The 10,966-nt window shown below is 28.3% G+C and overlaps 1 protein-coding gene across 2 annotated transcripts; it reads right to left on the bottom strand.

The window, feature by feature from the left end:
• Positions 1-569: 569 nt before the first annotated feature.
• On the bottom strand, positions 570-3,912 carry LOC130976239 (uncharacterized). 2 transcript variants are annotated; one of them, XM_057901042.1, is made up of 6 exons: positions 3,747-3,912; positions 3,509-3,601; positions 1,399-2,697; positions 1,234-1,302; positions 963-1,161; positions 570-823 (listed from the first exon to the last, which is right to left on the bottom strand). In XM_057901042.1, the coding sequence occupies exons 2-6, from the start codon at positions 3,509-3,511 to the stop codon at positions 750-752; spliced, it is 1,644 nt and encodes a 547-aa protein (XP_057757025.1). In that variant the 5' UTR covers positions 3,512-3,601; positions 3,747-3,912; the 3' UTR covers positions 570-749. The 2 variants fall into 2 exon arrangements, with proteins under 2 accessions (XP_057757025.1, XP_057757026.1); XM_057901043.1 differs by having other exon boundaries at positions 3,791-3,912.
• Positions 3,913-10,966: the final 7,054 nt, after the last annotated feature.

The following is a 10,966-nucleotide window of genomic DNA, read 5'->3' as shown; positions in this document are numbered from 1 at the left end:
GAAATTTGTTAAAATTTTTAAAAACATTTTTAAATTTTATTTTGTTTTTTTGTCTTTGAATTTTTAATTTGCATCAAATATACAGCTAAATTTTTAAAAAATTTAGAATAAATCCTGTAATAATGCATAACAACTATATCTTGTTTGTTTTGTTTACGTTGAAAGTTGTTCTTATGAAATTGTTGCTGAATTGATCATAAATTTATTGAAAAATTAGCCACTAAGAATATATTTGATGCAAATCGAAAACTTCTAACACAATTGAAACAAAATAAAATTTAGAAGTATTTTTAAAATTTTTAACAAATTTCAAAAAAGCAGAAACAGTGATAACAGTAAGAAGTGCACTTAGACAACAAAGCAGAAACCCCATGTATTAAGATATTAGCATTGAATTGAAGCTCATTAGTTTAACATTGATTGTCTTCTTTAAACTTAACGTGAGTTTTTCTATTTTGATACTGTGATCGAAATAAAAAAAGAAACTTAATAAGAGACTCGTTAATTGTTTGCAAAGAAGGCATGAGCAAATCTTGATGGAAAGATTATACTGAAGTCTGAACCTCAAAATAGACCTTCATTAATCATTACCATGAAATGGAAAATCAAATTCCTACAAGGAGCATCAGCTCAACCTTTAATTTTTTTCTTAAAGAAACAAAAAAACTATATGAAGCTGCTATTCATTCACTATGAACAGATTGCAAATCTACCATTTCTTCTGAACTTGTCCATTAAGAAAACTGGACTCAGGATTGTGTGATGATCACTTCATCTGCTCCATATATACGCTGAAGCTCTTTTGTAGCAGCTTGATATGATGCTACTCAGAGGGGTGAAAACAGAACAAAGGTAGAAAAGACACAAGAATTAGTGTTATATCTAAGCATGGACAATTGAATCAAAAGATATAGCTATCCAAGCGATCTTAACCACAACCAAGAAACTAAAATCTCTGTTACCTTTCCAACTACTAAAGTTCTTCTCGTTGATGGTGGTGCCAGTGACATTCTGAATTGCATCAAAGAGCATCTCCTGGGGAGTGTTTTTCAACTCTTGAACCACACCATAGACGGTTTTTCCGTTCTCAAAGTATATGTGGTTGTTAGGGTGTTTGGTCTTGGCACCAGCATGCCGCTCAAACTCATATGCATTTAGACACTGCATGACAGAATGTTATAAGCACACTCAGATATGCAGATTATCAGAATTCAAGCCATTTGAGAAGCTAACCTTTGATTCCTTGCAGTCATCGCATGAACACACATACCCAGTTCCTTTTATGACTCCCCCCAGGCTCTTCTGTCAAGTAGAATATCTGACATGTAAGAAACCTTACCATATAAAAGTACAAGAGCTCACAAATAACTCAAGATAAAAAACTAATACACACTTTACCTCCCGCGACCATGAAACATATTTCACAGGAACACCATCAAAAATACCAGTTGACAACAAACTTTTGACATTTGAAGGGAAGTTGTTAGATGGAGCCTTCTTGGTTTTCTTCTCTTTGTTCTTCTGTGTAGTATCAATTTGAGTATTAGCTGTTTGAGTATTATTTACAGGTTGTTCGGCATTTGGATTCATCTGATCGCCCATCAATAGATTATAGCCGTTTGTGATTCCAGCAGAGGGATTGGGCTCAGGATTACTAGTAAAAGCAATGAAGGGCATGGTACCACTCACACCCTTATTATAGTTGTGACCTGCTAGGAAAGAGCTAGAATTTCCAGTCTCAAATGGGGGCAATGTTGGTGGGATGTTTGAATCGGTACCAATATATGTTGGACCCATGGATATCAAATTCTCAAGGCCCTTGCCATAGAAAGGACTGATGTTTATGAAATTTTCTCCTGGTTTACTGTAAGTTGGACCTGTTGGTATGAAGTTCTCATGCCCCTTTGAATATGACTGATCCATGGGTACAAAATCTGCCCTGTTAAAGGGCTGACTCATTGACAAGCCATACTTCTGGTTCATCAGCATAAAACTCCCATCGGCTTTATTGAAGGGACGATCCATTGAAATAGGATTGTTATTGGTGTTGCTTATTCCACTGACCATTGCAATGGTGTTGTCATTCCCATTGTTATAAGCTGATCCCAACGATATGTTCGCATCATTCCTATTGTGGCCTGTACCTATTGAAATTGTACTACTATCTGCCCTACTATATGGGTGCCCTATGGAAGCAGGCAAGAGATTGTAAGAATCCCTGACTTGATTGACTTTAACCCTTCTGATGCCACCAAAATTGGGATCTGATGAAGTGTCTGCAATGGCATGAGATCTTGACAAGCCGGAAGATTGTTCATTACGAGATTGATTCTCAACATCCCTTCTAGCCACATTCAAACTTCCACTTCCAGTTGATAGCAGATTTTTATCAACCAAATTGATTGCCCGTCGAGGATCAGATCCAAAGAGCCGGTCAGAAAATTGACCTGTGACAGAGTGAAACCCTGAATTGGTGTCCCATGGAGAAACATTCACATGGGAAACTCCTGAAAAGGGATTACCACCAATTGCTTCAACTGCTTGTTTCTTGTTGCTGAATGTTTCTGGTTCACCTGTATTCATAAACCACTGATGGTCACGCTTTTGTTCAACTCTGGAAGAATTCTCATACCCCAAATTTTCTCCAGCAAAGCAGCCAGAATCCCGTGGCAGCCATAAGCTTTTATGCTGAAAAGACTGGCAACAAAAAAAAAAAAAGCTTAGAGTGGTTTTCTTATTGAACGAACTTGCAATATTAAAAACACAGACCAGCTGAAGAAAACAGGAAAAAACAAAGACCAGAACATATGTATCTGGTTCAACAAAGTATTTATCCTTACAACTTCAGAATCAAGCTCATATACAAGTTGATATTATTCCATGCATACAGTTTAACATCATACAGTTAACCTCATTATCATCAACAAAAGAATCTACCAGAAAAAGTAAGATATTCCATGTGTTTATAAAGAGATCCTCACAAATTTATATAAGAGTCTAATTTTATACATCTTAAACCAAACTTCCCAAACAAATTTCTTCACCAACAAGCCTCAGTTATTAAAACACTATCGAAATAAATGAGTGAAGAATTTTAATTGAAGTTACATTATGGACTTCATTTCATTTCAGGCATACATACTAACATATATATCTCGCATCAGTCACATTATTCATTACCACGTGGTGACACTTTCATATAAGAAAAAAAAAAATCAGGAATTAGTATGATGAACCGAGCAACATGATAAATTTAATTTATTTAACCCAAAAGAAACTACCTTCCTAGAAACATATATACAATATCATCATATATCAAGGGGCCCCCAAATTAAAATGAAATCAAATTAAAATCTGAAGCGCACTTTGATATAAATTATAAAATGGTGCCAATCAAAGAACAAAAACATTACTATATTCAGTGAAAAAAAGTGCACACTTCAACAAACACAGCATTTGCATGCAAATACGAATCAGAATAATTGATTGGTAAGAATCTTCTACTCACCATTCTCTCGTTGGATACTTCGAAATCACGCTGCCACCACAATGATCAGAGTGAAAAATTCACGCTGCCACCACCTTCAGCGAAAACACCGCACTGCAAAATCGAGAGAAAGATTTTTTTTGAAAAAAAAAAATCAATCAACTACACCACAAATTTTTTGTAAAAAAATAAAATTCAAAGTAGCAATTTACCACAGTTGACAAAAAAAATGTGAATTTCAAAAATAGTAGCAATTTACCAACAAAAAAAAGTAGAGTGAGGAAATGGAACGAGAAAACGGACAATCGATCACCGCGGAGAACGGCGGAGACTAAGAGTCGCCGAGCCGGAGATAGTCGCCGGAGAATTTTCCGGTGGGTGGAACTCCGTCGGAGAAAGCGACAGTTACGAAAACGAAGTGGTGTTGTAGGATTAAGAAATGAGGTTTACGAGTAAAGTGGGAGTGTGGGATCAAAGATATAGTGCGGCACCCTATAAACTTACCATATATGAAACACTCGAATCCACCGTACACGTGGAATTTCTGGGATCCCTCAATCCTCATTATTGTCGAAGAGACGATCTCACTGTAAGTCTTATGTAGGCAATCACTGAATAATTTGCACGGAAAAAGGTCGTAACTCCTCTAGAAAACCACGTGGAGTATGGTGATTGGTTCGTTTGTACTCTTACATATTCTCTTACATTATTAATGGTGTAATTTTTATTTAGAATAAATTATCATTTCTACCCATAAAAAATACATGTAATAAATATATTCATATAAGAATAAAACGATAATTGTAATCATATAAGATGGTCTTCGTGTATCAAGAGTATCCATACGTTAGTTACATAATTGGTCCGTTAGAGTACTCTTGACACACGAAAATCATCTTCCATAGTTATAATTGTCATTTTATTCTTATATGAATATATTTGTCAGTGTTTATATTTTTTATGGGTACAAATAGTAATTTGTTCTTTTATTTGTATATAAAAAAATCCTCTCACATTATTAATTGTGTAATTTATATATATACATATATAAAAAATTGTATTAATTTATTACCACAATATTAAAAGAAAAATAATATAATAAAAAAAGGTAAATAATATTACTAAATAATGTAGAATAAAAATTTTACATTTTATAAAAATGAATATTATTTCTCTACAATTAAAGATAATTATTTAAATGATACACAAAAAAAATATAACAAAATTTTATCTCTAATTTTTTATTTTATTTTTTAAAGTATTTCGGTCTATTAAAAATAGATTTGAGGTAAAACTATAAAATTTTATCAATAAAATTTTTTTAATTTTTTTAACAATATTTAAAAAATTATATCAAAATCTAATCTTTAAATTTTTTTACAAATATATAATTAATATTTTATTATTTTTATCATATTTTTATATATTTCAAAAGATGGTTTATTATTTCATATCTTTTGGAGTGATTTTATCAGTGATATTAACTTTGAAAACTATTTTAATAGTTTACTCTTTTTATAAATGATCAAGATTCTTTAAATTAAAATGAAAAAATTTATAAAGTAAGAAGTAAATTACTAAACAATAATGCTAGAAAAACAAAAAAAAAAATTAGAACTTATTTTATTTAATATTTATTAATTATTATAAATATTTAATAAATATTAAATAAGATAAATTTTATTTAATTTTGGTTAATATTTTTTATTATTAAATATTTTTAATTACTAAATCACTTTTAAATTAAGATAGTGGGATACACGTTTTATGAAATTAACTTAATAGTGATTGATTGATCCATCACTTTATCGCTTTATATACTAATTTACTTTATTGCTTTAGAACATCTAAATTCTTTTAGAAAACATAATTACATTTCCTATTAAAATTTTCTATTTTGGTAACATTATAACTAATTAACAAGTATTTTTAGGATACTTATGTTAACAATATTATTTTCAAAGAAAAAGAAAAAAAAATCAAATTTCAAACTTGAATACACTCTAATTAATGTACGTGAGTTGAATTGGTAACTTTTTATTGATAAGAATTATGCATAAAAATTCTTTAAAAAAACTAAGTCTTAAAATAAGTTAAATCAATCAAATATAGATAAATTATTATATTTTTTCTTAAAATAAAAAAGGATTTAGCTTAAGAGAATATAATAATTGAAACTCTTTTAATTTTTTTACGTACTCATCAATATATCGAAAAATTAAAAATTTATGTTCTTAATAATTTTAATAAAATATTTTTTAATGATGCTATAGTATCTTTAAGATACATATTAGTAAGATTCTAAAAGATGATTTTAAAATATTTTCAGTTTGATCATAAATGTTGTTGTTGACTTTTTTTTTAATTTTTGCAAACAACATCTGAAGCATTAAATTGCAAAATTAAAAATAAAAAGAGAAAAATATTAAAATGATATATACGAAAAATTTATATTGCTGATAAAAATAATCTTAAAAAATAAGAATAACAAATGAAACTACAAAATTTAAAAATGTGATAAAAATAATCACATATTAAATGTATTTTTTAAAAGGTTTTAAAGATTCAATTTTAATACAATTTTTATAAATATAATAAAAAATAAAATCATTTTACTTTCAAAATTTGCTAATTTTATGCTAATTAATTTTTTTTTTGTTAATGACTGAAAATATTTCAAAAAAAATAAAAATTGTCTAGAGATCGATTTTTACAATTTTCTGTGTTTATTTTATAAATAATTATTTAAATATTTGCACAGAAATTTGGATAAAATGTACAAGTCATTTACCAAATGCAAATTAAAATGCATGCACTTGTCATTTATTAAAAAAATACCTTTTTTGTTATTATTGTTAAGATTTAAATATTTTTATAGGCTTATTTGTCTTTTATATATTTTGAGATTTTTTTTAAAATATAATTTTTTATATACTATTCTAACAATTTACTCATTTTCAAAACAACGTACAAAGCATTAAATTTCAAAATAAAATAAAAATAAAAAGATCAAAGAATATGCTTTACTTTGAAAACTCTTCCTTAGTTTTTTCTAATTACTCCATAATAGAAGTCAACAATTATTTTTGTAATAATTATCCCTGCATTAATGCTGTGTATCTCACTCTTGTATATTTGGAAAGTAATATCTGAAATATTTAATTATAAATGAAATTATAAACACTCTTTAATTTGGAAAACATTAAAAAATATATTCACTAATTAGGGGATTTAATTGAGTTTGAAAAATGGCATGGAACATGTGCAGCCAGAATCATTTTAGCTGTTTTTTTAAGCTGATGGGTTATGTGACTTGTGAAAGGTAAAGTAATACACATCAAATTATGGATCAATTCATTGAACCGTTTGTCAGGTTCATAATTATAATGGATTATCGGATATGTATGTTAACCCTAATTTAAGACGTCATTTTTTTTAATAGATAAAAGTAACATATTAATATATGTAATTTACAAATAATATAATAAAGGTTAAATTATTATATTTATCTTTATAGTTTTGTTAAATTTATAATTAAATTCTTATATTTTAAAAATTTTTAATTAAATTTTTATACTAATTTTAAATTTATAATTATTTTAATGTCGTTATAAAACTGTTTAACTTAACAAAATATACTCAGATATATTTAATAGTAGTGTACGATAAATAAAAATGTATTTTTAATATTTACTGTTAATAATAGCAATGAAATTATAAATTTAAAATTAGTGTAAAAATTTAATAAAAAAATTTTAAAATAAAGACATCTGATTATAAATTGAAAAATATTATTTATATATCAAATATTATTTTGGACACTCATATAAAAATGTAGTTGTTACTAATTAATTGTGTGTTTAATTTTTTAGTTAACAAAATAAAAAAAGCACGTGTTTGATAAGGTGGAAGAAAAACTTAGTTTGTGGAAAGCAAAGGTTCTCAGTAAAGTAGGGAAGTTGGTCCTCATCAAGTCAGTAATCAATGGTCTACTAATTTATTATCTCAGCTTGTATAAAATGTCAGCTGCGGTGGCGAAAAAACTAATTTCACTACAGCGGGAGATTCTTTTGGAAAAAGGAGGATGGACGATCTGGATTGGCTCTTGTAAAGTGGAAAATAATACAAACGCCGAAGAAACTAGGAAGACTAGGTGTCGGAGATACGACAATTCGGAACACCGCCTTAGTATTCAAGTGGTGGTGGAGATTTTCTAAGAAAGACTGTCCACTGTGGAAGAAAATTGTGTACTCGTGCAATAATCTGAATCCTAGCCTGTGCTTGTCTACCCAAGCTCTACCAGTAAAAGGGGGTCTATAGAAAGTAATATGTAACCTGCAAATAAAAGAACAAATTGTCAGACAGAAGATGATTGATGGACTGGCTATGGAAGTAGGTGATGGTAGATTAATCAGATTCTGGGAGGATACATAGCTATAGTCAGAGAAGTTGAAAGACTCCTTTTCGAGGCTTTTCTTGGTTTCAAATAACAAAGGATTCGTAATTGGGAATTGTGAGTTTTGGGATGTGATAGAATGGGTGTGAAACTTCCAATGGAGGAGGGAACTTCGCCAATGGAAAATTCTGAATCAAATGATTGATATCTTGCACGCTGTGAGATTGATAGCAGACGTACCAAATAGAGTGGTGTGAAAGTTTGGCAAGGAAGGTGTTTATACTACTAACTCATTTGTGTAGGTTTTGCAGGAACAGACTGTGACGGATGATATCCTTAGCTACAAGTCCACAAATAGTATTTAGAAAGCACTGGTACCCCCTAGAGTTGAGTTGTTTAATTGGTTTATGCTAGTAGGACGAGTTAATACAAATGATTGCTTGAGTAACTTTTGCATAATTGCTCATAATGATAATGGTTGTGTGATGTGCAACAAAAAAGTTGAATCTGTTCAACACTTGTTTATTACGTGTGAGTTTGCTTGGCAGGTTTGATGTGCGTGGATCGCTCATGTGGGTCGGACATGGTGCATCTTAGGGTCCATAAGAGAACATTTTGAGAACTGGAGGATGTTGCCTATAAGAAAAGGCGAGCGTAAAATATGGTTAGTGGGATTCTTCTCAGTTATATGAAATATCTGTCTGTGTAGAAATGAATTCATTTTCTAGAATAAGACAATGGTCGTGGTGGAATGTATTGCTAGATCGTTTTGTAGTTCGAAGAAATGGTGTGAAAATAATTCATGTTGTTGATATCTATACCGGAGATGACATAGAAGTACAGTTGTTATTTCGTATCTTTTATTACTGTTTGCTCCACTGAGTGTGTTGAGCTTATTTATCTTTCAAAAAAAATATTGATATAAAAAAATATTTATTATCAAAGATATATGCATAGCAAAATTATTATAAATTTGAAGAAATTATAACGATTAAAAAAAATATATAATTTAACCAATAATACAAAACAAAAATTAACCTTTTTTTTCTCTCTTTGGACCAAAAGTTCCTGTTAAATTTCACAGAAGTAATGTAGCAAGTTAGCTACCAAATTTCCTATTAGATAACAACAACTAACAAGTGGTCAACATAACAATAATTTAGCTTAGGAACTTAAAAGTTAAAAACGAACAATATCAATATGTGATATCATATTATGATCTATCCAAGATTTCAAAAGAGTATGTCCAAATCATCTAATGGGATTAAGATGCTTCTAAAGCTAATTGACTTTTATATATATATATATGTGCGTGTGTGTGATTTTTAGGATAAATAATGTTATGAATTTGCAATTTCAATTTGTATATGGATTCTAACATTTACAACTCACAAGTAGTACTCTAACTTTTCTTTAAAAGAAATAAAATATTCAAGCCATATACAAATACTTTTGGTCTCCATGGTCTATTTTCCTGGCATATATGTGTGTGATGAGGAAGTATAGGAAGTTAATAGAATATCTATACAATGTGTATAATAGGGGTATAGAGATGTTTAATTTAGTAAGATATTAGATGTTTATTATCCCTGATATCTGGATGGTTATTTTAGATAATATGAGTGTATTGTGTTTGAGAAATTAGTAATATTTTATCCTAAATGTTTATTTTTTAACTCATATTGAGCTAAATAAATAGTTCATTATACACATTATACAGAAATTCCATTGATTCCCTAGCGGGATTCAATAAAATCCAATAAATAATATAGAAAGTAAAATGATATAACGGGCACAATGACAAAAAAATTTCTTTTAAAATAGGTTAAATTATACATTTGGTCCTTATTCTTTTAGTGAAATTATAAATTGGTTTTTACATTTTAAAAGTTTGTAATTGAATCTCTAAAGATAATTAAAATTTACAATTTAGTCCCGTCTTTAAAAAAGTGTTTGATTTAACAGAATATTCTCAACATATTTTCTATTTTAACAGAATATTCTCAACATATTTTCTAATTTAATAGAATATTCTGTTAAATCAATACTTTTTGACCGGCGAAGACTAAATTGTAAATTTTAATTCTCTTTAAGGATCCAATTACAAACTTTTAAAATATAGAGATCAATTTGCAATTTCACTGAAAATGTAAGAATTAACTGTGTAGTTTAACCTTTAAAATAAATATTTCTTTTATTTTTAAAATTTATTGAAAATTAATATAAACTTTAATAAATCTAAATTAAAATACTTAATTATTATTTATGTTAAATCTTAACAAAAATATTTAATAAAGAGAGAACTACTTGGATATCGGATTTGGTATCTCAGTTTCCCACTTGCTATCCATGCATGACATATGCACTTAGCGTATGCATGAATTTTCAATTTTCTTACAAATACGATGAATATTCTAACAAATGAAGATGTATACGTGGTTCAATTTGGTCTAAAAAGTAGTCTGGTTTTCTAATTATCACAGAAAAAAGAGTTTCTAGATTATTATATTATTTAATGAATTTTAAAAGAAATTTAGTATATATATATAATGTTAATTTTAATTAGATATTTTTTATATATTTTACGTGGAAAATATTTTCCTTTTCTTTTTTAGTTTTGTTAAATGTGAAAAGATACATTAGATAGTCTTAATAAGTGTAATAGAAAGTAGACAGAAACAAAAAAAAAAAAAAGTCAAGAGTCAACACAACAACACAGCATAACTTTTTAACATTCTCTGAACTTTTTGTTAAAACAATAAAACAGCTACTTTTTGTTTTATGTACATACATCTTTCTTTCTTTCTTTTTTTTTTTACTACAGAATATTTTATTTTATTTTATTAATCTCGATTATGTTAGTATTTAATTGTTTATTCTGTTCAAAGTTAATTAACTTTAAGCACGATTATCTCTAGATTTATGGAAAGTCAGCTTCACATGTTGGTCACATTATTCTAAAACTAATATCGAAGACCATTTCGATAAAAATATTAAAAATATTTTTTTTAAGATGTTTATATGTATTATGATATTATTGAACATTTTTATTAAATTGGTTGGTAATTTATTTTTTAATAAAT

Source organism: Arachis stenosperma, chromosome 4, assembly GCF_014773155.1.
Source record: "Arachis stenosperma cultivar V10309 chromosome 4, arast.V10309.gnm1.PFL2, whole genome shotgun sequence".
Taxonomy (NCBI): domain Eukaryota; kingdom Viridiplantae; phylum Streptophyta; class Magnoliopsida; order Fabales; family Fabaceae; genus Arachis; species Arachis stenosperma.
The sequence above is the reverse complement of the archived record's forward strand: the minus strand, read 5'-3'. Positions and strand labels throughout refer to the sequence as shown.

Bases quoted from the DNA above. Each gene is read 5' to 3' on its own strand.
- LOC130976239 (XM_057901042.1), bottom strand. The intron at 1,303-1,398 runs GTAAAGTGTGTA...TCTACTTGACAG, and splicing joins ATGTTTCATGGTCGCGGGAG to AAGAGCCTGGGGGGAGTCAT. The intron at 824-962 runs GTAACAGAGATT...CCCTCTGAGTAG, and splicing joins GAACTTTAGTAGTTGGAAAG to CATCATATCAAGCTGCTACA.